We start from the raw sequence: 27096 nt of genomic DNA, 5'->3' as shown, positions 1-27096 counted from the left end.
CTTTGTGTGGTGAGGGAATCTGGGGGCCAGCCTCGGGCCTCCCTGAGCTTCGCCAAGTCAGGATAGCCCCTGGACATTGTGCCAGTGCAGCTGTGGGAAAGGGCAGAGCTGAGTCCCCCGAAAAAAAATTTATACCAAGGATGGAACTTGGGACCTTGTGCTTGTGAGGCAGGTGGTGACACCACTGAGCTAAATCCCTGAACCCGTTTTTTGTTTTGTTATTGCAGATAGCAGTCAACTGAAGGGGTGAGTGGTTTCGGTGTCACCGGATTTAAGGCACTGCTAGTTAATCCAGATCATCATGTTTCAAAATCCCCAACTACACCTGCAGAGGTTCTGAGTTAAGGTCACATCCAAAGGTTCCCGGGAGTCAGACATGGACATATCTTCTGGAGGCCTCCATTTAACTCACCATACCCGCTTCTTCTTCCTTGCCTTTTTCTCCTCTGACATTTTTTCCCTTTTTTTTAAGAGTAGGAAAAGTTTGCTGAGAGGTAGTTTCTGTCTAAGAGAGAGGGGTCCCAGGAAAGGAGCGTTGCCCCTCCTTTTTGACACCTAAAAATTAAAAGAAAAACCCCAAATGTTTAATAATTCTTGTTTGCCGAGTATGATGTTAACATTCCTCCTGGGGACTTGGATGTGTACACATCATCATCTTTTTATTCCCCCTTCCTCTTAGACACTTACTCCGTTTGACCTTGTTTATTTATTTACTCTTCTTGTTTATCAGCAGACAGCCTCCAGATGAGGGCTTGTATTTTGGTTACCACTGTGATCTTAGAACAGCAGCTGCCACAAATGTCTGTACACCACATACTTCTTCAGTATGCAAAGGAAGGTTTGGCAGACCTGAACAAAACCTAGGGAGCCTGGGGATCGAACCTAGGGCCTTCACACTGAGCTACATTCCCAACCTGTTTTATTTTTCACTTTGAGGCAGGATCTTGCTAAATCGCCATTGACTGGGCTTGACCTTGTGATTCTCCTGCCTCAGCCTCCCAAGTAATTGGAATAGTAGGCCTTTAGGTGCTTCATCACCTTTGAGGAGTAAAGCTGATTACCTAAAGTAAATTTTCTACAATGGGGGATAGAATCTGTTTAAGATTATCCAACAAAACCCAGGCATAGGGGCACATACCTGGAAATCCAGCACCGAGGAGGCTGAGGCAGGAAGATTGTGAGTTTTAGATCAGCCTGGGTACGTTAGTTATGCGTTTTTCAGAACACGAAGGTTGGAGAATGAGGTAGAGAGGCTGTGAAGGGACACAGCCCTGAGTCCCCTAGAAAGGCAGACAGAGCTCACACAGTGTAAACCTGAACACTGCAAACTGTCATTCCAGCTGGCGAAAGCGAGGGAAATGCTGCCCTCTGCAAACCCCGAGACTTCCTGCCAAAAGCCAAAGCTCAGCGTCTCACAAAAGAACCCAAGCTTTGGTAACGCGGGGTCTGCGAAGGATCGCAGGTCCAGACGGGGCGTCCGCTCCGTCCCATTCTCACTGGATAAACGGATGGCGGCAAGCACACCAGGTACACTAAGGAAAACGGCCGGGGCCTCTGTTTTAGCCAAGTGAGGTCTGGGCGCCGCCCACCACGGCAAGTCTCCCGGGTATCGGCAGAATCAGATTTCCTTGTCCCTGAGTCCCTGGGCAAGGGCAGCGCACACGTGAACTGCGCTGCGAGACACCCGACCCGAAGGGAGGTTCGCGCCACTGCGCAGGCGCTTTCTCCCGGGTTCGCGGCGTTGCAAAGGCAGCACGCAGGCGCAGAGCAACTAGCGACCTACAGTAACGAAGTTTGGGAAACCGAGGGTGGACATCACTGCGCAGGCGCCATCTCGCGGGAAGCGCTGAGGCGGGGCGCAGGCGCAAAGCAGGGTGCAAAGGCGCGCATGCGCTTGGGAGGCCAGGCTAGTTGGCAGGTGTCAGGGTCGGTCGGCTACGGGAGATGTGGAAGCCGGTGCTGTTGTTCCTCACTCTGTGCGCCGCGGGCGCCCGTGGCCTCTACTTCCACATCGGCGAGACTGAGAAGCGTTGTTTCATCGAGGAAATCCCCGACGAGACCATGGTCATCGGTCAGGCGGGCCGAGGGTGGAGCGGCCCTTTGTTTTTGCCCCGTCCTCGGAAGCGCCCCTTTCCCGAACCCCGCTGGGTCGTCCCCCCACCCAGGCCCGGCCTGATCGGAAGCGCCCCTTTCCCGAACCCCGCTGGGTCGTCCCCCCACCCAGGCCCGGCCTGAGGGCGCCCGGAGGAGCCAGGCCCCCTGCCCAGCGCCCCGGGCCACAAAGCGAGGGGCCGGATCATGACTGTGTGTCTGCCCCGCAGGCAACTACCGAACCCAGATGTGGGACAGGCAGAAGGAGGCCTTCCTGCCCTCGACCCCCGGCCTGGGCATGCACGTGGAGGTGAAGGACCCCGACGGCAAGGTGAGGGTGCCCGTGCCGGGCCCTGTGGGGTGTAGGCTCTGTCTCGTGGACCGAGCTTGCACTTCGCGAGCTCACGGTCATGGTGGCGATCGCTGCTGTGGTTGCAGGTCGTCCTGTCCCGGCAGTACGGCTCCGAGGGCCGCTTCACGTTTACTTCCCACACGCCCGGTGAGCATCAGATCTGCCTGCACTCCAACTCCACCAGGATGGCCCTCTTTGCTGGGGGGAAGCTGGTAAGAGGAATTCTTGGCCTCAACTTGGAACGTCTCGATTTTGATCTGTCGCCATTGTCATAAGTGACACTTCATCACGGGGTCAGAAGTGGGAGACAAATGTTGCCCTTCTGTCCCCCAGCCAGGGCCAGGTGGGGTCTGTAGACTGAGGCAGACCTAGAGGTCCACTTCTCATCCTCCCTTGTTTCCTGGCAGCGAGTGCACCTGGACATCCAGGTAGGGGAGCACGCCAATAATTACCCGGAGATCGCTGCTAAGGATAAGCTGACCGAGCTGCAGCTCCGGGCGCGCCAGCTGCTTGATCAGGTGGAACAGATTCAAAAGGAGCAGGATTACCAGAGGGTAAGGGAATGTCTCCTTGTGTTTGCCCTTCATACCCACTCTACTTACTCCAAGTTTCTGCTTGAGGCCTTTACTACCTAGGGGATCAGTTCTTCAGAAGCTAGAATGGAGGGTATCAGTCTGGATAGTTTGGGTTTTTGTTTTTTTTTCAGACAGGATCTGGCTATGTAGCCCAAGCTGGCCTTGAATTCAGCAGCAGTGATCCTCCTGCCTCAGCCTCCTGAGTTCTGAGATTTTAGGTGTACACCACCATGTCCAGCTTCTTTTTTGATGAATCTAGGGCCTCACCTGCATGTGAGGTGCATTCACTATACCACTGATCATACCCTCAACACTTTGCTTTCTTTGTGGTGATAAAATACACATAATGTAAAACTGAGCATTTTAATTGTCTCTAAGTACACAGCTCTGGCATTAAGTACATCCACGTTATTTCACAACTAGTATTCCTGTCCATTTTCACAAATTGGCACCTTCCCAAACAGAAAATCTCCACTTATTAAATATTGTTCTCCTTCCCTCCCCTAGCTCCTGTTCTGATTCTTTGAGTCTGAATCATAAGTACAGTAGTCTTCACAAAAGTCAGAATTATCCACCTGTGTTGAGTGTGTTCCATTCCCTTCCTTTTTGAGGCTGACCAGTATCCCATTACATGTATACATCCCCTTTTGCTTTAGTTTTATTTTGAAGCTGTATAAAACAATGTGTAGAGAAGACAGCTCACAGTCTAGTAATAGCTGTTGTCTCTTTCCCTTGCGCTCTTGCTGAATGGTAGGAGTGTGACTTCAGTCCTAACAGAGGGGCCTGTGGAGGGACAGCACTGTCCCTTCCTTAGGGCAATTGCTGCAGGGAGACTGACACCCCTTATGGAATCACAGGTGGGGTTCCAGAAGGTGTTTGGTCCTGGAGTTGAGTGGTCATGCACAAGGAGGGATCTCACAACAGCCAGGACTGTTTCTCCTGCTCCATTAACCCTGTGCCCTTCACCCATCACAGTATCGTGAAGAGCGCTTCCGTCTGACCAGCGAGAGCACTAATCAGAGGGTGCTGTGGTGGTCCATCGCGCAGACTGTCATCCTCATCATCACCGGCATCTGGCAGATGCGTCACCTCAAGAGCTTCTTTGAGGCCAAGAAGTTGGTGTAGCACCCTCTCCACATGACCCTTCCTTTCTGCCTCTATTATTTGGTACTCTCCTACCTACTCCCTCCACCATCTGGATTTTTGGTGGAGAGAAGAGAGGAAAAAGAATATCACCTTGGTACCATGAAAACAAACCACTCAGATCAGATACTTGTTTAACCCTGGTTCTCAAGGACACAGGACAGTGGTCCAATCTTTCAAAATCTGTTTTAGGGCTTGTGAGGAATTGGAACTCTTGTTTCTTTTGCCTCCACTGATTCCCTTTTGTTCTCTCACAAAATGAGCAAAACTTTCTATTTCTCTTTCACTGGTTTAAGTCGTAGGCCCTGCCTCACTGTCCCCTGGCCAGTCCCGAATTCCCTCAATGGCTTTGTGAATGTAAATAAGGGGCAAGTCTCGCCCCAGAGGATCGATATGTTTTTCTATATATTAGAACTATTTTTTGATAAATTATATATTTTCCTTCTAGTTGAAGTGTTACTGCTTGTAACTAGCTGAAAACACCAATCCATGTCCTTGTGTATTGTGTTTGTTCACATTTTTAATAACTGCCACAGCAGCTCTCAGGATTCCACCAGCGTGTGGACTAGAAAGCAGTTGTTACAGCTGCGGTCATCAGGCTTCTCATGGCTTCTCATCAGGCCAAGTGAAGTGCTTTAGGATGCCTGTGATCCCACCTGAGGGCCTCGGTGTCAGAGGTAAGATGGAGACAGAGCTGGCACAGGCAGGAGACGCCAACCCTGCCTCTTCCCTGAGTCTTATTTAAGCTGTGGTAAATGTTTTTTTCCCAAGGGAACAAGATTTAGTTCTTTATATAGATTTTTCCAGCGAAATAAAGTGTGTTATAATAGCCATGTTTGAGATGAAATCAAGAGGTCATGGGCAGAGGGGAGATGAAAAGCAGAAGGTTCCTCACCTGGACTTCCAGTGTCAGTGTCCTGGGTGGACTGCAGTGTGGACTTGTCCTCTGTGCCCCCCTGGGCAGGCCCATCTCTAGGGTTCTTGGGGCCAGATAGGGTACTTGCTTCACCATTCTCAAAGGCCACCCAAGTAGACAGACATCAGCAAGGGACTGAGATTAAGTACTTGGTTTTTTTAGCCCCTGAATCCTAAGCTTGAATAATTCACAGTATGCTTCTCTCCTGCCCTTCTTCTGTATAAAACTTCATATGATTAGTTGTCCCTTCTTGACATCTCCCTTCATAGTCTTCTATATTTATTTGAAGTCCTATTTATTAAATTACTTTAGCTGACCTACAGAACTAAATTCCCGTGTTATTTCTCTTTGTGTCCTGCAGTATTCCACACAGGTATCTATTTTTCCTGTGTTTTGAGGCAGGGTGTCACTTGTAGTTTAGGGTAACCCTGTGTAGCCTGTGGTTGCCTTAAACTCTCAGTGATCCTCTTGCCTCAACCTGCCTTGTACTGGGATTACAAGTTTGACCCATCACGCTGGGCAGATTGTTTTTTTGTTTTTGTTTTTGTTTTTGAGATAGTTTTTCTGGGTAGCCCTACCTGGCCTTAAACTTGTGACACCCCTGCTTCAGCCTTGCAAGAGCTGGGATTGTAGGTATTGTACCACCACACCTGGCTTCTCATTTAATTTTTTTTGTTTTTATTTTTATTTTTTGTTAGCCAGCATCTTGCTACGCAGTTCAGGTTGGCCTGGAATTTACTATGTAGCCCAGGCTGGCCTCAAACTCACCGCAATCCTCTTGCCTCAGCCTCTCAAGGGCTGGGATTACAGGTATGTGCCACCATGCTCACCTCATTTAATATTTTTGTACTTATTTGGTTCTTTGAGACAAGATTTTACTACAAAGTTCAGGCTGGACTTGAACTCAAACTATGCAGTTTTGGGTTAGGCTATACCTAAAGAATCTTGGTGATTTCCCCCTAGCATCACCCTTGATTCCGTTCTGACATTCTTCCTTTTGTTTGAGACAGGGTCTCGCTATGTAATTCAGGCTGGCTTTGAACACAATGTTGCTCAAGCTGGCCTCACACTTGAAGCTACCTTCCTGTCTCAGCCTCCCAAGTGCTGGGATTCCAGGTGTGCACACCATACATGACCAATATTCTTGCTTAAACTCTACAACATCCCTACACAACAACCTTCTCCTTCCTCACACTAAAAAGAAAAAGCCCATGTGTTGGTGCACATTTGTAATTTCAGCTACTTAGGAGGCTGAGGCAGGAAGATTGTAAATTTGAGGCCAGCCTGGCAATTTAGCAAGACACTGTCTCAAAAACAGAAATAGCTGAAGACTTAGCTTGGCACTCTCTGGGTTTCATCCTTAAGACTAGTAAAAAGAGAAAAAAAGGAAATGTGGGTTGGGAGGCACCTACTCTTACCCCTTTTACTGAAGTCCTGTTCCCCAGCTGCCACGGACTGCAGTGCCCATCATCATCATTTGGTTTCCCCCAACTTGGGATGCACAGGCTACTTACTCTCTTTTTAATCTAAATGGATCCCAGGTCCTGATATGCGCACACTGGGCCATGTCAGCTGGATGCACAGACTCGGCCTGCAAGATCATCGGTGTGAATTCCTGGGTAACTCTGAGCCGTCCTGGGTGTTTGGGTACTAGGTGGTAGGCAGAGGACTGGCCCATGAAACGTGTCTGTACCCTAGATGCTTAAATCTGAGTGTTAACTAATGTGGCAAAGAATTAAGGCTGACACTCAGATGACTGAAACTAGTTGCTTATCTTGGGTTATTTGGTTGGGCCTAAAGTAATCACAGGGGTCTGGTAACTTCAAGGAATAATAATCCATGTCCTTGCTCCTGTTTTATGACCCTTTTTCCATCTTCAAAGCCACTCAACAGTGGGTTGAGTCCTCTGATCTTTTCTTACATTTGAAACAAGGTCTCACTACGTAGTACAGGCCTGGTCTCTTAACTTTGGACCAGATCACAGATAGTCTCCACTTGTATTTGTTTTCTTGCTATCTTAATAGCTCCAAATAGGGGCAGAAGTCTGATAACGTTCTTACCCCAGGGAGACCTCTGATCTGACACACATATCTGTAACCTCTCTGCGTGGGACCCGAGTGCAGCCCGGGGTGGGCTCCCCAAACTACCACCCTAGTCACGCGGGCAGCCAGAGACCTAAGCCCAGACTGTTAATCATGACAACGCAGGAGAAAGCCCCACCAACATTGCCTAAACGTCGGAAGCGCCAGGGAGCCTGGTCTTGGGCGCTGCTGAGCACTGCGCAGTCGCAGACCGCCGTTAATAAGCCGGAAGTTTACAGCCAATACTTCCGGGAGTGTCTGTTTCGCTGAAGCTGATTGGTCCACGCATTGGCCCGTCCTCACGTGCAGGCTTGTTTCTCGCTGCGCTTGCTCCCCGTGTGTGCGCAATCATGGCGGACCTGGAGAGCCTGGGCTTCGAACACATGGGCCTGGATCCTCGGCTCTTGCAGGTAGCAGGAGGGTTGGGGACCGGAGATCCGCCCACAAGCTCAATAGGGCTCACCGCCGTCCTCCGCCCCCCGTGAGCCACGTTCCGCGTTTCTCTTAGGCGGTAGCGGACCTGGGCTGGTCGCGGCCCACGCTGATCCAGGAGAAAGCCATCCCGCTGGCGCTGGAGGGGAAGGACCTGCTGGCTCGGGCGCGCACGGGCTCCGGGAAGACGGCCGCGTACGCTCTCCCGATGCTGCAGTTGCTGCTCCACCGGAAGGCGGTGGGTCGCGGGGGCGCCAGTGGGAGGAGGGAAGCAAGACCCAAAAGGGTGGGGATAGGAGGTATCAAGTTTTCTCTCGGCCTCCTGCTCAACCGGCTGCTCCGTGTAGCCCACGCTGTGGGCTGGAGTTGACCTTAATCCAGGCCCTGCTGCCACTGCCAGCAGCCCGAGTGTACATTTTGGATACATTACTTTCTCTTATAAAGAGGAGGTCTGTCTATCTCGGCTTTGAGTTTACACAGTTATTGTGAGAGTCCGCTTTAGGACCTGTGTGTTACACGTAACCTGTAACCATAGAGTGAATTATTTTGAATGTCAGTGCCTGGGAAAGCTCTTCATTCTGTTGTGAGGTGGGTAGAGGGAGGGGCTGATCAGAACGAGGGTAAGCTTTTGTATTGCAGTGCTTGGGTTGACCCGGAAACAGAAAAACCTCTGGCAGACCCAGTGACATTCCTGCTGGCTACAGTGTTTGGTTCTTGCTTCTACAGACAGGGCCTGTGGTGGAACAGGCCGTGAGAGGCCTTGTCCTTGTTCCTACCAAGGAGCTGGCACGGCAGGCCCAGTCCATGATTCAGCAGCTGGCTGCTTATTGTGCTCGAGATGTGCGGGTGGCCAATGTTTCAGCTGCTGAAGACTCAGCCTCACAGAGGTGGGTGAAAGCAGAGAACAGAACTATGAAGACCAGTACAATTGGGTTTGTGGGTGGTAAAGAGGGCAGGTCCAGAGTGAGGTTCTGGCTGCTGAGTTCCTCCTGATGTGGACATCTTGCCCCCTGCAGAGCTGTGCTGATGGAGAAGCCAGATGTGGTCGTGGGGACCCCGTCCCGCATATTAAGCCACTTGCAGCAGGACAGCCTGAAAGTGCGTGACTCCCTGGAGCTGCTGGTGATGGATGAAGCTGATCTTCTGTTTTCCTTTGGCTTTGAGGAAGATCTCAAGAGTCTTCTCTGGTAAAGAAGGGGTGGGGGTGGTTCCTAGTGAGAAAGTCAGGGAGTAGAGATTTGGGAATGGAGGGAGCAGGGATGGAGCAGAAACTGCTGCCTCACTTAGAGACCCATGAAGCTGGAGCCTGACAGGCTATTTTCTATTTTTCAGTCACTTGCCGCGAATTTACCAGGCTTTTCTTATGTCAGCTACTTTTAACGAAGATGTGCAGGCACTGAAGGAACTGGTACTGCATAACCCGGTAAGAGGAACTGCGTGCATGGCTGGAGCTGCAGGCAAGGGACACTTGAGGGACTCTACGGTCCTTCTCAGAGTAACCTGTGGTGCTTTGGGTGGAGCTTTTGTCATTGCTGTGTCATTCCTGGTTCTGAGGCATTGAGCCAGCATCAGCTGAGCGTGGTGGCGCATGCCTGTAACCCAGCACTTGGGAGGCTGAGGCAGGAGGCTCTCTGGGCGTTCTAGGTTAGCCTGAACTACCTAGTGAGGCTTTCTCTCTACATATTCTCTAATGTCCCCTGCTCAAACTGTGCTTTGCCTAGAAACTTAAACAGGGGACCCTTACCCCTAATCCCAAAATTACAAGGGCAACATTCTTACCTTTTGTAAATGTTGCCTTTCAGGAGACCTGTTGCTGTAGGCCTTCCCTGCTGGATAGCATCATTTATCAGTGTTTCTCTTTCCAAGTGCTTTACATATACTCATGTTGTAAACACACCACATTAGTTAGGGCACTTTGAGTTCTTAGGTTACAAAACTAGAGGGATCTTGGTGCATTAGAAATACTTAGAGACGTCTTGGCCCTACACAGAAATGTCTGTGCTTTGGTTGGCAACCCAGTGGCCATGGCACTTGTCTTTCTTCCTTGACCATAGGCCTGTCCTCTCTCCAGGTTACCCTAAAATTACAAGAGTCCCAGCTGCCAGGGCCAGACCAGTTACAGCAGTTCCAGGTGGTCTGTGAGACTGAGGAAGACAAGTTCCTGCTGCTCTATGCCCTGCTCAAGCTGTCGTTGATTCGCGGCAAGGCCCTGGTCTTTGTCAACACTCTGGAGCGGAGTTACCGGCTCCGCCTCTTCCTGGAGCAGTTCAGCATCCCCGCCTGTGTGCTCAATGGTGAGCTCCCTCTGCGTTCCAGGTTTGTACAGCCGCGTCTTGGTGGGGATGGTTGCAAGCAGGCACATGAGGGGACCCATTTGATGACCCTGTCCCACCAGCACGTCATAGAGGCCAGTCTCTGAACTTGGCTGACAGCTATTTCCCAGGACCCTGAGTACCCACTTCTATTCCATTTTCCCCTGGGGAATTTGAGGCCCAGAGTTGAAGAGGGGAAGATTAGGTAGGGGGAGGAGGAAGCAGGAGGCGGTGGGCGGGGCTCCAGTGTGCCCGCTGCACTGACCACACTCTTGGGCTGTAGGTGCCACATCATCTCTCAGTTCAACCAAGGCTTCTACGACTGTGTCATAGCGACAGATGCTGAAGTCCTCGGGGCGCCAGCCAAGGGCAAGCAGCGGGGCCGAAAGCCCAAAGGAGACAAGTGAGTCCATATTTCTAATTTTTCACTCACCCTCCCCAGCAAGGCCTGTTTTTTATTTTTTTGTTTTTTGTTTTCAGACATGGTCTCACTGTATAGTTCTGACTTGTGGTGACCCTCCTGCCTCAGCCTCCTGAGTACTGAGGTAACAGGAGTATACCACCCCTGCCTTCAGTTGTTTCTTTTTTGGTACTGGGCGTTGAACTCAGGACCTTGTGCTTGCAAGGCAGGCGGCAAAACCACAGAGCTAAATCCCTGGCCCAGCCTTCAGTTTTGTTTTGTTTTTATTTTTAAAAAGCCAGAGTGCAGAGAGCAAGGTGTTGTAGTTCAGGTGGTTGGTGGTGTAGTAGAAAGAGCCTTTCCCTTGTTCAGCTACCTGGCTGTGGGCCGGATGATGGGGACGGGGCTGAACGGTGTTTACAGTGTGCACAGCACAGTCAGCCCATCCAGGTCACTGGCACCTGCTGTCTGCCAGAGGACGCCAGGCCTGCAGTGGGTGGTGGCTGGCAGCTACCCAGACTGTTTCCCAGGAAAGAGGGAGTCCCAGGCCACCTAGTGGGGCAGGAGTCCTGCTGCTGTTGTCCCACAGCTGAGGTCAGCACAAGGGTTTGGCCCCTGATCTGTGGCAGAGCTCCAGGCCTACCATTACAGTCCTGTTCTGGGAGGATTTCTCGTTTTTTGCACTTCTGGGATTGAGCCCAGAGAGCATGTGCTTGTTATTCAGGCTCGCTAGCAGTGGTTTGCAGCCACAGGTCCTGGAACAATTGTGGAGCTTTTGTTTTTTTAAGACACGGTCTCGCTATGTCAGGCTGATCTTCAACTCCTATGTAGCCCTGGCTGGCCTTGAGCTCAAAGTGATCCTCCTGCCTCAGCCTCTCGAGTGCTAGGGTTGTAGATGTGTGTGCCACCACTCCTGGCATTTTGAGGCTCTTTTTGTTTTTCACCTAGAGGTGTTACAAAGTCTCTTTTAAATTTCCCAGGCTGCTATTGAACTTGTAATCCTCCTGCCTTGAGAGCACAGATGTGGGTAACCGTGCACTGTTCTTGAATGTTTTTTTGCTTTGTTTTGTTTTTTGTTACCAAGGATTAAATTTAGGACCTTGTGCTGGCAAGGCAGGCATGGTGCCACTGCGCTAAATCCCTGCCCCTCCTTGAATTGTTTTGGTAAAGAATGGTCTAGTGTATGGCAGCATCTTGTCTTCAGTTTTGTTTGGATGACGTTTTGTTGGTTAACTTCAGAACTGTCCTACAGGAGAAAAGGCCCTGCCTGACCCTGGCCTCTCTCTGCAGGGCCTCTGACCCGGAGGCAGGTGTGGCCCGGGGCATAGACTTCCACCATGTGTCCACTGTGCTCAACTTCGACCTTCCCCCATCTCTCGAGGCCTACATCCACCGGGCTGGAAGGTAGGAGGCTGGGCTGGGAGGCTGGTGTTCAGGGCCCTGTGCAGTGAGCATGGTGGAGCCCACAGGGCAGGGATGCAGGCTGGGCCATCTCCCATTGCAGGACAGCACGAGCCAACAATCCAGGCATAGTGTTGACCTTTGTGCTACCCGAAGAGCAGTCGCAGCTGGGCAGGATCGAGGAGCTTCTCAGTGATGGTAAGCACCCAAGTGCAGGGGGGCTCTCCCGCTGCCCTGTGGGAGAGGGGATTTGTCTGTAGACCCTGTACTGTGCCTCTTGATTGATTGGCATGTGACTGGCAGGCTGCCTGTGAGACCAAGGACAGCAATGTGTGTCTGGTGTCTCAGCATGGAGACAACAGCCATGTCCTGAGCCTTTCCTGCTCCTTTCTCCCCAGAGGGGGAGGCCCCTGTCCTGATTCACTACCAGTTTCACATGGAGGAGATTGAAGGCTTCCGCTATCGCTGCAGGGTAAGCTGGAGCTGTGTGTGTGTGGCTATGACTTGGGTCCCATCCCCTGGCTGACTTCTGGTGTTTTCCTACAGGACGCCATGCGCTCAGTGACGAAGCAGGCCATCCGGGAGGCAAGGCTGAAGGAGATCAAGGAAGAGCTGCTGCACTCTGAGAAGCTCAAGGTGAGGTGGGGAGAGGGGAGCCCGGCACAGGGTCAGCACAGCTGTACCTTGGGCCTCTCTGTGTAACTGGGCAGCTAGAAGATGGTGCAGCCCAGCATCCACCTGCTGAGGTTGAGCAGCATGGGAGGTGGGGTGCCTGTGTGTCCTTGGGAGCCACTGCAGTGTGATGCCAGGTGAAAGCCACATGGGGTGCTGTTTGCCCATGGAGGAGGGAAAGTTTGAATGGCTCAGGGAACAGGAATAGCAACAGCAGCCACCTCTGGGTGAGGACAGTGACAGGGATAGAGGTGGTAGGAAGACTACACAATGTCACCTCGTGCCTTTTATTTATTTATTTGTTGTTGTGTTTGTTTTTTTGTTTTTTTTTTGAGACGGTCTCACTATGTAGTTGAGACTGACCTAGAACTCACTATGTAGCCCAGGCTGGTCTCGAACTCACAGCAATCCTCCTGCCTCAGCCTCCTGAGTGCTGGGAATACAGGTGTGCAGCACCACACCTGGCTACCTCCTGCCTTTTAAATGTTAAAGCAGGGCGGCAGATTTAGCTTAGTGGTTCTGCCACCTTCCTCCCAAGCACAAGGACCAGAGCTCGATCCCCGGTACCAACAAAAAAACAAACAAAAAAACGTTAAAGCACCTAGGTCTGATGTCCTTTCAGAGATTCAGTCTGTCTGGGGTGTGGTTGTAGTCCCGGTTACTCAAGAGGGTGAGGTAGGAAACTCACTATGTAGCAGGCTGGTCTCGAACTCACAGCAATCCTCCTGCCTCAGCCTCCTGAGTGCTGGGAATACAGGTGTGCAGCACCACACCTGGCTACCTCCTGCCTTTTAAATGTTAAAGCAGGGCGGCAGATTTAGCTTAGTGGTTCTGCCACCTTCCTCCCAAGCACAAGGACCAGAGCTCGATCCCCGGTACCAACAAAAAAACAAACAAAAAAACGTTAAAGCACCTAGGTCTGATGTCCTTTCAGAGATTCAGTCTGTCTGGGGTGTGGTTGTAGTCCCGGTTACTCAAGAGGGTGAGGTAGGAAGATCACTTGAACCCAGGAGTATGAGACCAGCTTGGGCAACATAGACACCCATCTTTAAAAAACTAAAATAAAAAAATATTGGGCCTGGGGCTGGGGATGTAGCTCATCGGCACCATGCCTGCCTGGCAAGTGCAAGGTCCTGAATTCAATTCCTAGTACCAAAATAATAATCATAATAATAGTAATAATAATGGGCCTGGAGTGTAGTTCATTGTAAAGCACTTGCCTAGCAGGTGCAGATTTGATTCCCAGTAGCCATTCAGCACTCCAAAAATACAATCACAAACCAAAAAACACTGTGAAGTAACAAAGACACCAACCTACCCCACCAGACATACTTCGAGGACAACCCCCGTGACCTGCAGCTGCTGCGGCACGACCTGCCCCTGCACCCCGCGGTGGTGAAGCCACACCTGGGCCACGTCCCTGACTACCTGGGTGAGTGTGGTGAGAGGGCTAGGGGAGTAGAGGCAGAGCAGAGTAGGTGGTCTCGAGTGTGGCTGAGGCCATGGGTGGGGTCCTGGGCAGAGTCCAGGGCTGGCGTGGTCTCGGTGGTGGGGTCTGTGACTTGTTGCCTTGGTCTGTGCTCTCCTTGCGTCTGCCCACCTCTTGTCTTCGTTCTGTGTGCTAAGCACGCTCTACCCCAAGTGCCACCCCAGCCCATTCATGTCACATACTCCTGCCACATACTTCAATGCCGTGGACAAGTGATGTGGATGGCGGTGTGACAGAGCCATTATTCCATCCCCTTGTTTGTGTGAGGAAGAAGTCACTGTGTGTCATTTGTCTCAGCCGAGAGCACAGCACTGGGAAGCCTGGCTGGAGGGCGGGGAGCCCTTGCCATTTGGGACTGGGTCTTGGGGTTAGGATGACAGGAGGCTGGAGCTTCGAGGGTGACGAGGCGACTGCTGAGGCCTGGCCTCTTCCAGTCCCCCCGGCTCTCCGTGGCCTTGTGCGCACTCCCAGGAAGCGGAAGAAGCTGTCCTCTGGCAAGAAGGCTAAGGCACCCGGCAGAAAGACTAAGGTGTGTCTTCACTTCTTGCCCAGGCTGGGGCGGGTGTGTGTGGGATGCGGGCCCACTCTGTCCCCTGCTGTCCTCCCTCTGCATCTGCAGCAGCTGTTGCTCCCTGGCTCACGGGTTGCACCATGTGCCAGCGCTGCCCACTGTGCTGTCTTACTGGGGACAGTTGTCTGCTACTTCACTAACCTGGTCTCTGCCCCGTAGAAGGCAAAGTCCCAGAATCCGCTGCGAAGCTTCAAGCACAGAGGGAAGAAGCCCAGACTGGCAGCATCACCTTCCTGAGGCCACCAGGCTTGTGTGTGTGAGGAGCGAGTGCCCAGCCAAGACTCAGCCCTGTACACCACACACTCAGCGCTCAGTGCTGACACTGGACTCCAGGGACTGGGCTGTCCCCGCCAGGCTGCCATCTTGTCCCCTGAGGTTGCAGCTGGGCACAGTGGCACATGCCGGTGATCCCAGCCACTCTGGAGGTTGGTAGCGGAGATTGGTGAACCTGAAGCCAGCCCGAGCAACTTAGGGAGACCCTGTCTCAAAATTAAAATGAGAAAGGACTGGGGATGTGGCTGAGTGTGGAGGCCCTGTGTTCCATACCAAGTACCAGACAAACAAAAAACCCCACAGAATAAACCTCTACTGTCCCAGACTGGTCCCTCAGTGCTCTGAAAGGGGTCAGCCTAGCGCTTGTGCTGCTTGCAGTCCTGGGCGTGGCCGGCAGAGGGCGGCAGTACCAGGCAGACCCCCACCTGTGTGATCCCTGCTGGGCCCGTGTCCAGCCCACAGCATCTGGACACTGTCCGTCCTGACTGCTAGCTGCTTGCTCCTCAGCACATGCGCATTGAGTTCAGAGTGCCAGGGCCTCTGTCTCCGCCGCTTCCTTTCCAGATCGCCAGCTCTTGTCTGTCAGATGCAGGAGCCCTGGTGTAATGCACACTACTGCTGTGCTGTCTCCTGTTTCCCGGCCGAGCACCCCACCACCTTTCCAGGTTGCAGTCTGGGCCTCTCAGGGCCAAGGGTGGGACCCTAGGCCATTCCTCGGTGTCCCCTGCTTGCCGCTTGATGACCAGGCATCATGGGTGGGCTGGGGATGCAGAGGCAAGGGGTGGAGATGGGAACAGGTGAAGTTCGGCCCAGGTTGGCCTTGCAGTGGCTGTGATGGCGGGGTCAGGCAGTCCCCAGCATGGGCACAGAGAAGCTGGAGACAGTGGCCCTGTAAGCCCCGGCAGGGACGTGCCTGTTGCAGGAGAGGGACAGGTACGGGGAGCTGCTAGTGGCTGGGACAGCACCCCGATGTCTCCCATCTCATTGGGGCTCTGGGGACTGAGTGTGCTGGCTGACCTGGCTATTGTGGCTGAACTGTGCTCTGTCCCCAGGGCTTGCCTCCGTTTGTCACACTGTGTTGGGGAGCTCGGGTGCAGGTGGTGGTTCTTCCCCACACATGGTCTGGTCCCTCCTCCCAAGGCCCAGTACCTCCAGTGTCAGGGCTGAGGCTCAGGAGGTCACTGGTGACTGCAAAGTGATGAAGCAGCAGGCCTGGGCAGGTGTGAGGAGAGTGAGCTGGAGCTACTGGGGCTGATGGCCCATGGGACAGGTTCTGTATATGTACCTGTGCTGTTCCTGTGGCTGCTGCAGCCCTGTGTTGCACAGTTTAAGAGCTGCACTAGCTGGCCATAGAGAGAACATGGACGTGTGGGGCTTCACAGCCTTGTGGCCCCCATGAAGGTGGCGGCCTCCTGAATGGAGCCTGTGTGCTCTCTTGGTGCCCCAACCAGGAGAGGACAGACGGGACAAGGTGTGCACATGGCCAGGAGGACAAGAAGAGGTTCAGGCAGTGTCTAGGCTGGGGTGCAGAAAGCCAGGGTGCAGTGGCACCTTTGCCTGCAGCCCAGCCTTGGCCTGCCTGTGGGGGCCTCCAGTCACCCTGAGCCGGGAAACCACATACCGCTTCCGCCATCCTACAGTGTCTGGGTACAGGTGCGGGGTCAGGCATCAGTGAAGCTGCTGTGTTGTGCTCAGGCCTGGCACAAAAGCAGACCATAACCAGCACACAGACCTGTCAACATGGTGAAGCTCTGGCTACTGGAAAGGGCTATGAGGACCTCATCCGGGCAGAGGGAGGTTTCAAAGCCAGGAGTGGTGGAGAACACCTGTAATCCAGGCTTTCAGGAGGCTGAGGCAGGAGGTGGTAAATTCAAAGACCCCATCTTGAAGATGAAAAGTCCAGTGATTATTGCCAACATGATGTCACACGTTAGAAAACAAAAGGAAGCAAATGAAGTAAAGTGCAGGGTTCTGCAGGAGCTGCCGGAGCTGCTGGCAGATACTGATGCAGCCGAGATAACGGAGGACAAGAGAACAGGGTGTGCCCAGCGTGTTCCATCTGGCTGTCTCCATCTGCTGAGGATTAATGACTCAGCTCTGGGGGAACTCTGCTCAGGACTTTGCCCTTTGGGTCATTCCTTGGGGGGGGTAAGGTTGAATGGAACAGGGCAATGTCCCTTTATTGTCTTCCTAGAGAGTAATTCCCATGTGACAGCCACCCTGCTCCCGCCCCAAGTGGCTGCTTTTTGTTTGCTTTTACTGAGACAGGATCTCGCTACTTATCTCAGGCTGGCCTTGAAGTCAGTAATTCTGTTTCAGCCTCCAGGATGCGGGGATCCCAGGTGTGCACTGCTGCACCCAGCCCTGTCTGGGTTTGTTGTAAGTAGGATAACTGCCCTTCTGAGGGCTGGGGTGAGGTGTGCAACCCCTGTTGGGGCCTGGCTCAGGGCTGACATTTGCTGGTACCTGTCTTGAGTCTCAGAGCAGCCTCCAAACTGTATACCCCATATCACACGGTGAGCTTTTCATTGTTTGCACTATTGGCGATTGAACCCAGGAGCTTTGTGCCAAGTGACATCCCGTGCCTTTTTTATTCTTTGACAAAGGGACTCCTCCTGGCTTAGTAACTCCTAGAGTGCTGGGGATGTATCTTTGCCCGATGGCCCTAGGTTTAATTTCTACTACCATGAAAGAAACAAATGGAACAAGTCTAGGACAGTGCTGAAATTTTGCATTCCTTTGTCGGTTGAAACAGTCTCACTGGTCTTGGACTGTGTAGCCCAGGTTGGTCTCAAATGCTTGGCAGTCCTGCCTCAGCTTTCCCAAATGGTAGGATTACGGTTATGTATCACCTTGCCTGGCAAATTCAGTGTTTCTTCACAAGCTGTTTTCCTGCTGGTTCCCAGACCACACAATTCAAGGTTCACCACCCCTGCATTTTGCAGATTGGCAAACTAAGGCTCAGATTGAGTACAAGCCAGGACCATTCCTCAGCTAAGTGGTAGGTGGAGGAGGGGCCTCATTTGGTAGACTTGGCTCTGAAAAGGCTGGGAGACCTGATTATAAGGCTTCCCTGTCCCTTTCCGATTAGACATCCAGCTGGATCCAAGCTCTAGATACTGGGGAGTTTTACAGCATAACCATGACCCATCCCAGATTTGGGATATACTTACACTAAGAAGGTATTCATTGTTCATCTGTGGGTTTTATTATGTTTTGTTTTTGAAACAGGGTCTCCCTATGTAGTTCACTGGCCTTCAGCTATGTAGCCCAGGCTGGCCTTGAGATCACAGTGATCCTCCTTCCTCAGCTTCCAGAGTGCTGGGATTACAGGCATTCACTACCTCCCAGTTCCATGTTTATCTGAAAATCAAATATAGTTGGTTCCTAGAAGCTTTTTCCGGAGAGCACCCTTCCTATCTCAAGGGGGCTCTCTTCCTAACCCTTCTGAAGAGGATAATTTGCATGTAAAAGGGGAGGGAAGGGTTCATCTTCGTGAACACGCTGTCAGGAGTTGGACTCTGCCCTCCAGCCCAGCAGGCATCACCTGCGACTTAGGACTGACTCCACCCATGCTGGGACAGTCCCCTCACTGGGAACCCTGTCTCACACTTGCTTTGGTCCTGACCTGTTAGTGCTGTCACTGTGGGGAGCCCTGGTTGGCCCCAGCTGGCTGGTCTGGCTGCATTGTGCTTGAACTGCTTGGGTGGGGATCCTGTTCTACCAGAACTTGTAGCTGGGGTCCTGGTTTATGCCCCTGCAGGGGACCAGGTGTCACCACCCATGAGTCTTGTCTGGGTTGGGCTGCAGCTGTGCTCCTGGAGCAAGCAGTCTGACACCTTCCTGACAGGTAGAGAGGGACCCAACTGGGACACAGCCCCTGTCCTGGAAGTGGGACCTCAGGCTCCAGCAGAGATGGTGGCCCGGCTCACAGGGAGATGGAGCCGCACAGTGACTGGGGCCACTTGGGCCTGGCTGCTAGCAGAAGCAGTCACCACTGGGCAGGGTTGGAGGCCAGCAAGGGCCCAGAGAGCCATTTCTGTGTGCAATTCAATGCGCAGGGCAGTCAAGGTTGTGCATCCAACTCTAGAATATTTTCCTTATCTATAAGGGGAACTCGGTCCCCCTTAAATGCCAGCTCCCTGTGCCTACCTCTCAGCCCCTGCTGGGCACTCTCTACTTCTACCTCTCCCTCTCCATGATCTTACTACTCTGAGAAGCTCAGATCAGTGTGATAATGTACTATCTGCTGCTCAGGGACGGACACACTGCTGTGGCATCATGTTTTCAATGTTGAACCAAAGTCATAATGTGCCCAGACTTCAGTCTTTTGGGGTTTGTTTGTTTGTTTTGTTTTTTGAGACAGAGTCTCACTATGTAGTTGATACTGATTTGGAATTAAGTCTTTTTGGTAGCTAAATAGTATTCCATAACAAGCACATGCCACATTTTGTTGATCCATTCATCTGTTACACTAAGGTTTCCACTTTTGAGGCTGTTGTGACTAATACTAGGTAAACACTGGTATGCAGGTATCAATTTTCATTTTCTCCCCATCCTCACCAATACTTGTTTCCACATTTTAAATTATAGCCATCCTACCGGGTAGACATTGATATTTCTTTGAGCTTTTGACTTACATTTTCCTCATGCATAATGATGGCTATCTCTTCATGTGCCTGTTGTCCACTAGTATGTACAATTTTAAAATTCTTTGCCCACTTTTTTTTTTTAAAGCAGTATCTCCACATTTTTTTTTTTTAAAGCAGTGTCTCGCTATATAATCCAGCCTGGCCTTGAACTCATAGTGATCCCCTCTTGAGTGCTGGGATTACAGGCATCTACCACCATACCCAGATTTTTCCCATATTTGAATTGGGTTATATTTTTATTACTAACTTGTAGGAGCTCCTATATATTCTAGATGTTAATATCAGTGCCCTATCAGATGCATTATTTGCAAATACTTTCTTTTTTTGGGGGGGTACCAGGGATCGAACTCTGGACCTTGCACTTGTGAGGTGGGTGGCAGCACCACTGAGTTAAATCACCAGCCCTGTTTTCTGTGATTCTGTGGACTGTCTTTTTCACTCTCATAATGTTGTCTTTTTTGGGGGGGTACTGGGAATAGAACTCGGGACCTTGCGCTTGTGAGGCAAGTGCAGTGCCACTGAGCTAACTCCCTAGCCCCTTGCCTATGTTTTTGTTGCCCAAGAAACAAAAGCTAAGACACAAGTGTGGTGGCATATGCCTTTAATTACAGCACTTGAGAGGCTGAGGCAAGAAGGTTGTGTCAATCCAACTCAGACAAACTAGCAAGGTCCTGTCTCAAAAATAAGTAAATACAAGGAGCTAGGGATTTAGCTCAGTGGTTCCACCACCTGCCTTGCAAACCCAAGGACCTGAGTTTGGTCCCCGGTTAAAAAAAAAAAAAAGTAAATACTACCTACCAGGCATGGTGGTACATGTCTGTATTCCCAGCACTGGAGGCGCTGAGGTAGGAGGATTACCTCAAGTTCAAGACCAGCCTAGGTTACATAGTGAGTTCAAGATTCAAGGCCAGCCTGAATTACATACCAAGATACTGTCTCAAAAAAAAACTAAGAAATTTTGACCAAATCCAAATCCATCATCCTGAAGCTTTTCTTCTATGTGTTCTCCCACGTGCTTTGCAGCTTTAGCATTTGAATGTTTGGATTAATTTTTATGTGTGGTGTAAAATAAAGGCCCAACTTCATTTTCTTTGTATGTGAGTATCCAGTTTTCCCAACATTGTTGGGAAGGCTGTCCTGGATCTGTCAGTCTTTGTGGTAGTACCATGCTGATTTGGGTTCTTGTGCTTGTGAGTCAGGCAGTGGAACCACTAAGCTAAATCTCCAGGCCTCAGTAAGGTGTTTTTGTGTGTGCAGTTGTGGGGACTGGATCCATGGATGCTCTGTCGCTGACCTGTATCCCCAGCCCCTTTTATTTTTTTACATTTTGAGTAAGAGTCTGTTTTTTGTTTTGTTTTGGGTTTTTTTGTTTTGTACTGGATATCAAACTCAGGATCTCCTGATTGCCAGGCAGGAGCTGTGCCGCTGAGCTACAACCCCAGCCCAAGGGTCTATTGTAGTTACTTTCTCATTGCTGGGACAAAATGCTGGGTGCTCACACATTAAAGGTGGACACGTTTATTTTGGCTCATGGATTGTAGAGGTTTCAGTCCATAGCTGGCTCCCAGGCAGGGGGACATCACAGAGAAGAAACAGTCCATAGAGGAGAGGAAGCAGCAGACCTTCATTTTTCTTTTTATTCCATTCAGGCTATAGGCCACCACCCACACCCAGGGTAGGCCTTCCCATCACCCACACCCAGAACTATGCTAAACCTATCAATAGACTAATCCAGTTATCATACACTCATGATCCAGCCATCTCCCCAAAACCCCACCAGTGCGCAGCATGAGGCTTTGGGGATATAAGCCATAACAGGCCTCACTAAGTTACCTAGGGGGGGACTTGAACTTGGGATCCTCCTAGCTCAGCCTCCTGATATGCTGTGGTCACAGGCATGCACCATCACATGCAGCTTGTAGTTACATTTTGAAATTAGGAAATAAGAGTTTTCCGACCTTTGTTGTTGCTATTATTTTAGACAAGATCTCATTATGTAGTTCAGGCTGATCTTAAACTCACAACAGTCCTCCTGCCTCTGTCTTCGAAGTGCTGGAATGGTGTATTAGTTTTTCATCGCTATAATGAAATCTGTGGGGTGGGGTAGCTTGATAAAAGGGGACTCTTCATTCCATGCTTTGCAGGGTGAAATTGCAAAGAGCACAGCGGCAGCCCTGTTGAAGGTGTTGTGTTGGACCACATGGTAGGAGTATGTCTCAGGGGGAGGTAGAAAACCACAGGGCCAGGCAGGAAGCTAGAGATTCAGTTCCATGCTTTACGACAACTTACTCTTGGGAGAACTCGGAGGTCCCACAATACCCACCTAGATCCCTTTCCAGGGCCGCTCCCTGATGACCTTCCACACACCCCCGCAAGGGTACCCCTGTCTCTCACCACCCTGGGGCCAGGCCTCCAACACAGGAACTCTTGGGGCCACACACAAATCACACCCAACACAGAGCAAGTGAGTAAGGAAGTGTTCTTTCCTCTTCAGTATTTTTGGAAGTATTCAAAAAGGGTTAATATTAATTCTGTGCCAGGGTGGTGGTGCACACCTGTAATCCCAGCACCCAGGAGGCTGAGGCAGGGGGATTGCCCTGAGTTCAGGGCCAGCCAGGGCTTCATAGTGAGTTCAAGTCCAGCCTGAACTACATAGCTAGACCCTGTCTCAACAAAACAAGGACCAGGGATTTAGCTTAGGGGTGCTGCCACCTGCCTCGAAAATGCAAGGCCCTAAGTTAGATCCCTGGTACCAAAAAAACTAAACAAAACAAAACAAAAATTCTCTGGTAATGTTTAGTAGAATTCGTCAATGAAGCTGTCTGGTCCAGGGCTTTTGTTTTTGGTGAGATTTTCAATGACTTCTTTGATGTCCTTACCGGTTATGGGTCTGCTCTATTCACGAGACAGTTTTACTACTTAAAGGTTTAACAATTTACCTAGTTCTTCGAAGTTACCAGTTTATTGACAAATAGTTGTTCATAATATTGTCTTATTTAAAATAAGCCCTTGCATGATTTTTCAGATTATAGTCCCTACTCCAAAAATAACCCCCATTTAAGACAGCTGGATGGACACATTTAGTACATCCATTACAACACATGATGGACATACTGAATTAAAAAATACTATTAATATATAATTAAGTATATAAAAATATTGCCATTCATGGGTTTTTTGGGGGAGGTTACTGGGGATCAAACTCATGACCCTTGCACCAGGGCGTGGTGCCACTGAGCCAAATCCCCTGCCCTGCCATTAATATTGAAAATAAATGATAATATAAATTATAATTAAATATTTGTAAGTATCCAAGAGGGCACCTTGGATGAGAGGTAAACCTATGTAAACAGATGAACTCATTCAAGATTTGTCATCACTTCTTGGCCTTTTGGCTAAGATCAAGTGAAGACTTATCACCAAATGAGCAATCAGAGTACAGTCACAATTCACAAATAACATGCACACTTGATAACAAGTAGATGTGGCTGTGTCTACATGAATCTTCATAATTCAATACACCACATGTTGTAACTACAGGCTACGTGGACAAGAAATGCCCATTTAAGGAGAGCTCTATTGCTGGATGTGAGAGATGGAGGTCAATGGTTGTACAGGAAGTGGTGTGGCAAAAAATTCAGGCAAAGGACCAGGGATTTAGCTCAGTGGCTACTGGCCTGCCTGGCAAGTCCAAGGTCCTGAGTTCCATCTCTAGTACCAAAAAGAAACAAAGAAAAGTTCAGGCCATAATTCAGGGTGTGGAGGGTTATGATGATGTTCCAAAAAAAGATGACATGGCTGTATTTGAATAAATGTACATCCAGGGGTGGTGGTGCACACTTGTAATCCTAGCACTTGAGAGGCTGAGGCAGGAGGATTGCTGCAATTTCAAGGCCAGGTTGAGCTCCACAGCAAGTTCGAGATCAGCCTGCACTGCATAGTGAGACTCTGTCTGAAAAAACAAACAAAAACGGAGGCTGTTGTACATGACAAAAATAAGACATCCCCTGAAGGTAAGCCCTACTGCATCTTTTGGAGCAAAAGTTAATAAAGACCTGGTCTTACTTTGGGGAAACAGGCAGAACCAGCGTACATAATGATTGGTGAAGGAGGCTGGCCCTGCTCCCTCTGTGCTGGAACTGTGCTGCTGTTGCTGTGAGATCCAGGCTGTGGGGAGGAGGTAGGGAAGGTGAGTGATGACACTGTAACACTTTCCTGGTCTCCAAGTAGGTTTTTTTTTTTTTTTTTTTTTTAATTAAATGTTTACTTGGCTGCTATCAATCTTTTTTTACTGGAGCTCCAGCAAACTCGACACTGGCTTGGTTTTTCACTGTTTCTGTCAGTGAAAAGAGTTGGGAGCTTCCTAGTTCATCATTTTTCTGATGTCATGCCCAACTGGTATATTTTGCATCTTTAGTTTTTCCTCATGTTTGATACCTCAGGATTACAAAATGGTTGCTGCATCTCTATAAATGTCCAATCTATGTCTAGGGCAGTGAAAAGGCAGGAAGGCTAGAGTACTGTGCTGGCTGCATACATCCTTTTAACAGGAATATACAAAGCCAGAGCTCATGGCTCTGCTGGCCGCAAAGGAAGCTTGGAGAGCTGCCTCTCTCCTGAATTGTAGGCACAATCCTTCAACAAACAGGCTGGGTTCTGATGGCAAGGAAAATAGAAGTGCTGCTAGCTGGCTAGAAGTTGGGGTTGGGGTTGTCAGAGTATTGGACACATACCCAGGTCAGTGCTGGCTTAGGAACGCTGTCTCCCTTGCACTCCCCCTGGGCCCCCAAACTCTCTCCGAATGCTGCTGAGTTTCAGGGGAGCAAGCCAGTGAGCTTTCATAATGTCCCTGGGTCCTGTTTACAGGGTCTGCCTGGACTGACTGCTGGGTGTCTACCCCAGATCTGGCCACAGAGGGCTGTTGCTCCAGTCCCTCCATGGGCCTGCCGAGTGGCCAATTTCAGGTATGTCCAGTCTTACCACAGAGAAGTTTAGAAATGAGATACCAGGCCAGGCACCGTCATGCATGCCTGTGATCCCAGCACTCAGCACTCAGGAGGCTGAGGCAGGGGTATCACTATGAATTCGAGGCCAGCCTGGACTACATAGTGTGTTCAAGGCCTGCCTGAACTATATAGCAAGGCCCTGTCTCAAAGCAACAACAACAACAGCAACAACAACAACAAACATATCAAGCCTCGTGCAGCAGTGCACACCTGAGGCAGGAAGATCATATAAGTTCAAGCTCAACCTGGACAGTGTAATGAGACCCAGTCTCAAAGTAAAAAAATAAGGGTTAAGGGGGCCTGGGATGTGATTCAGTGGTGCTGCACCTGACTTGCAAGTGCAAGGTTCTGAGTTCGAGCCCTGGTACCAGAAAAAAAAAAAAAGGTTGGGGTGCAGCTCTGTGGCTGGTGTGGTGCCACTGAGCTAAATCCCTGGTTCACCCTGAATTTCTTGTAACTCCATTTCCTGTAAAACCCTTGGCCCCACTCTTTCACGTCCCACGATAGAGCTCTTCTTAAATGAGCACTTTTTGCAGGGAGGTGACTGGGGATCAAACTCAGGCAGGCAGGTGCTGGAAAGGAGCAGTTCTTGTCCAGGCAGCCTGCTCTGGGTGCATTGGCAGCACAGCTGTCAGTGATTTTACCCCACAAAGTCTTCACCCAAGACATGACCTCTTGCAGGCTGGACCTCACAGAGTTTCCATTAAATCCGGGATTAACGGAAGACGAGACAGGAGGGGCAACAAAAATGATGACAGTTAAGAATGGTGGACCATGTAAAAGTGATGAAAAATTGCAGGCCCCAATATTCAGAAAAAATCTCTTTGTTTGGCATGAGTGTATTAAGTACATTTGTTACAACCTGAGACCTATAGAATTATGAAGATTCATGGTAGACACAGCCATGTCCACTAGTCCTCGAGCACACACGTTTTTCATGCATTGTGTCTGTATCTGATTGCTCGTTCAGCAACAAGTCTTGAGCACATCTGTTGTTTGTTTGTTTGTTTTGGTACTGGGGATCAAACTGGGACCTTGCTCTTGTGAGGCAGGCGGCTGCACCCCTGAGCTACATCCCTGGCCCCACTGAGCACATTTGTTTATACAGGCATTTCTCTCTCATCCAAAGGCACCTGCTTGGTTATTTACAAGTATTTAACTACAACTTACACTATCATTTATTTTAAGTATCGATGTCAATAATATTATTTATATTTAATTATATATTAATAGTATTATTTTATAATTCAGCAAATCATCATGTGTTGCAACAGATGTACCAAATACGTCCATCTGGCTGATGATTTTTGTTTTCTTTTGAGACAGGGTCTTGCTATGTAGCCCACGCTGTCCTTGGACTCAAAGTGATCCTCCTGCCTCAGCCTCCCAAATGCTAGGAATACAAGTGTTTACCACAATGCCAGGCTTGGCTGATGATCTTAAGTGGGGCCTGTTTTTTAGGGAGGTTTACAGTATGAGCATCCTGAGACATCATACTGGGGCTTCTTTTCCAGTTAGGTCTTTTTTTGGGGGAAAACATGGTCATATGAGCCAGGTCATGTGTTTAAACCCCAATACCACAAAAAAGGGGGCTATGGGTGTGGATCAGGTGCTTAACATTCCCCAGCCCAGGTCTGGTCCTCAGCAGTGCCCTAGGTAAGCCCCAAGTGAGGCATCATTTCGCAGTTGTTATACTGCAGTGCAAGGTGAGAGTGTGATGAGCTACGGGGCTGCTGGTGTCAGGCCCTGGCCCTGGGGATGTCACCGTGTGTGTCTGTTGTGGGGACCGCTGTGGACCCTGGACTGATAATCGCCCGATAGCCCAAGATTAGCCCAAGCAAAGAAATGATGAGCTGTGTGTGTACTTAGGGACTGTAAATGTGTGTTCTAACTCACGGTAGCTCATCTCTGCAAATTTATTTTGAGGAAGTAAATCCCAAAAGGAAAAAACTCCATTACACACAAGGAAATGAACCAGAAATTTAACAGTGAAAAATTGGACGCCAACCTGCAGTCAGTGAGAAGAGAGATAAAGAGCCATCGCTCTGCAGGTGTTAATCCAGGATAAAGGTGCTGATCCAGACACTGAAGGCGGTGGAGAGTGTTTATGAAAAGTTGAGGAAGGCAGGTAGGCACGATGGTGCACACCTGTAACCCCAGAACTCAGGAGGCTGAGGCAGGAGGATCACAAGTTTGAGCCTAGCCTGGACAATTTAATGACTTAGCAAGACCCTGTTTTGAAATAAAAAATAAGAAGGGCTGGGGACGTAGCTCAGTGTGAAGGCTCTGGGTTCAATCCCCAGTACTGCAAAAAAGAAAACTAAAATAGAGGAAAGCGGGATGCAGGAGTGTACGGATTGTGTGATCATTACATAACACCTGCACAGGCATTGGGGGTAGGTGAACATTTTCATCTATCCCAGGTGAAATGTGCCATTGTCCCTCTGTCTGTGTCTGAGGAGAGGCCCACAAGGGACCATGCATCTGGGCCCTGCTCATCTGTGGCACTGGGCTGGGCACAGGAACGACTCCCTGTAGCAGTTGCTGGAGCTGCGGCTTCTTTGGCCTTGGCACTTGTGGTCCATATGTGCCAGAGACTTCTTTGTTTGCTTGTTTTTTTGTACCAGGATCGAACTCAGGCCCTTGTGCTTGTGAGGCAGGCACCAGAACCACTGAGCTAAATCCCCAGCCCAAAGCAATCCTTTTTTTTTTTTTTTTTTTTTTTTTTTT

The 27096-nt window shown here is 50.1% G+C and overlaps 2 protein-coding genes across 2 annotated transcripts; both read left to right on the top strand.

Annotated features, from left to right (window-relative positions):
- The first annotated feature begins 1868 nt into the window (after nucleotides 1-1868).
- Nucleotides 1869-4312, top strand: Tmed4 (transmembrane p24 trafficking protein 4). The gene is made up of 5 exons (XM_010624933.2): nucleotides 1869-2071; nucleotides 2322-2422; nucleotides 2530-2655; nucleotides 2851-2997; nucleotides 3994-4312. The coding sequence occupies exons 1-5, from the start codon at nucleotides 1945-1947 to the stop codon at nucleotides 4141-4143; spliced, it is 651 nt and encodes a 216-aa protein (XP_010623235.1). The 5' UTR covers nucleotides 1869-1944; the 3' UTR covers nucleotides 4144-4312.
- A 3111-nt stretch (nucleotides 4313-7423) lies between these two features.
- Nucleotides 7424-15051, top strand: Ddx56 (DEAD-box helicase 56). The gene is made up of 14 exons (XM_010624934.2): nucleotides 7424-7568; nucleotides 7667-7828; nucleotides 8317-8477; nucleotides 8607-8777; nucleotides 8923-9013; nucleotides 9662-9906; nucleotides 10186-10305; nucleotides 11593-11706; nucleotides 11807-11901; nucleotides 12102-12175; nucleotides 12250-12339; nucleotides 13702-13807; nucleotides 14299-14393; nucleotides 14595-15051. Exons 1-14 carry the CDS (start codon nucleotides 7509-7511, stop codon nucleotides 14670-14672), a joined length of 1662 nt encoding a protein of 553 aa, XP_010623236.1. The 5' UTR covers nucleotides 7424-7508; the 3' UTR covers nucleotides 14673-15051.
- Nucleotides 15052-27096: the final 12045 nt, after the last annotated feature.

This window comes from Fukomys damarensis, unplaced genomic scaffold, assembly GCF_012274545.1.
Source record: "Fukomys damarensis isolate Sample0158 unplaced genomic scaffold, DMR_v1.0_HiC HiC_scaffold_17, whole genome shotgun sequence".
Classification (NCBI taxonomy): domain Eukaryota; kingdom Metazoa; phylum Chordata; class Mammalia; order Rodentia; family Bathyergidae; genus Fukomys; species Fukomys damarensis.
Note: the sequence above shows the minus strand (reverse complement) of the source record. Positions and strands in the feature narration are given on the sequence as shown.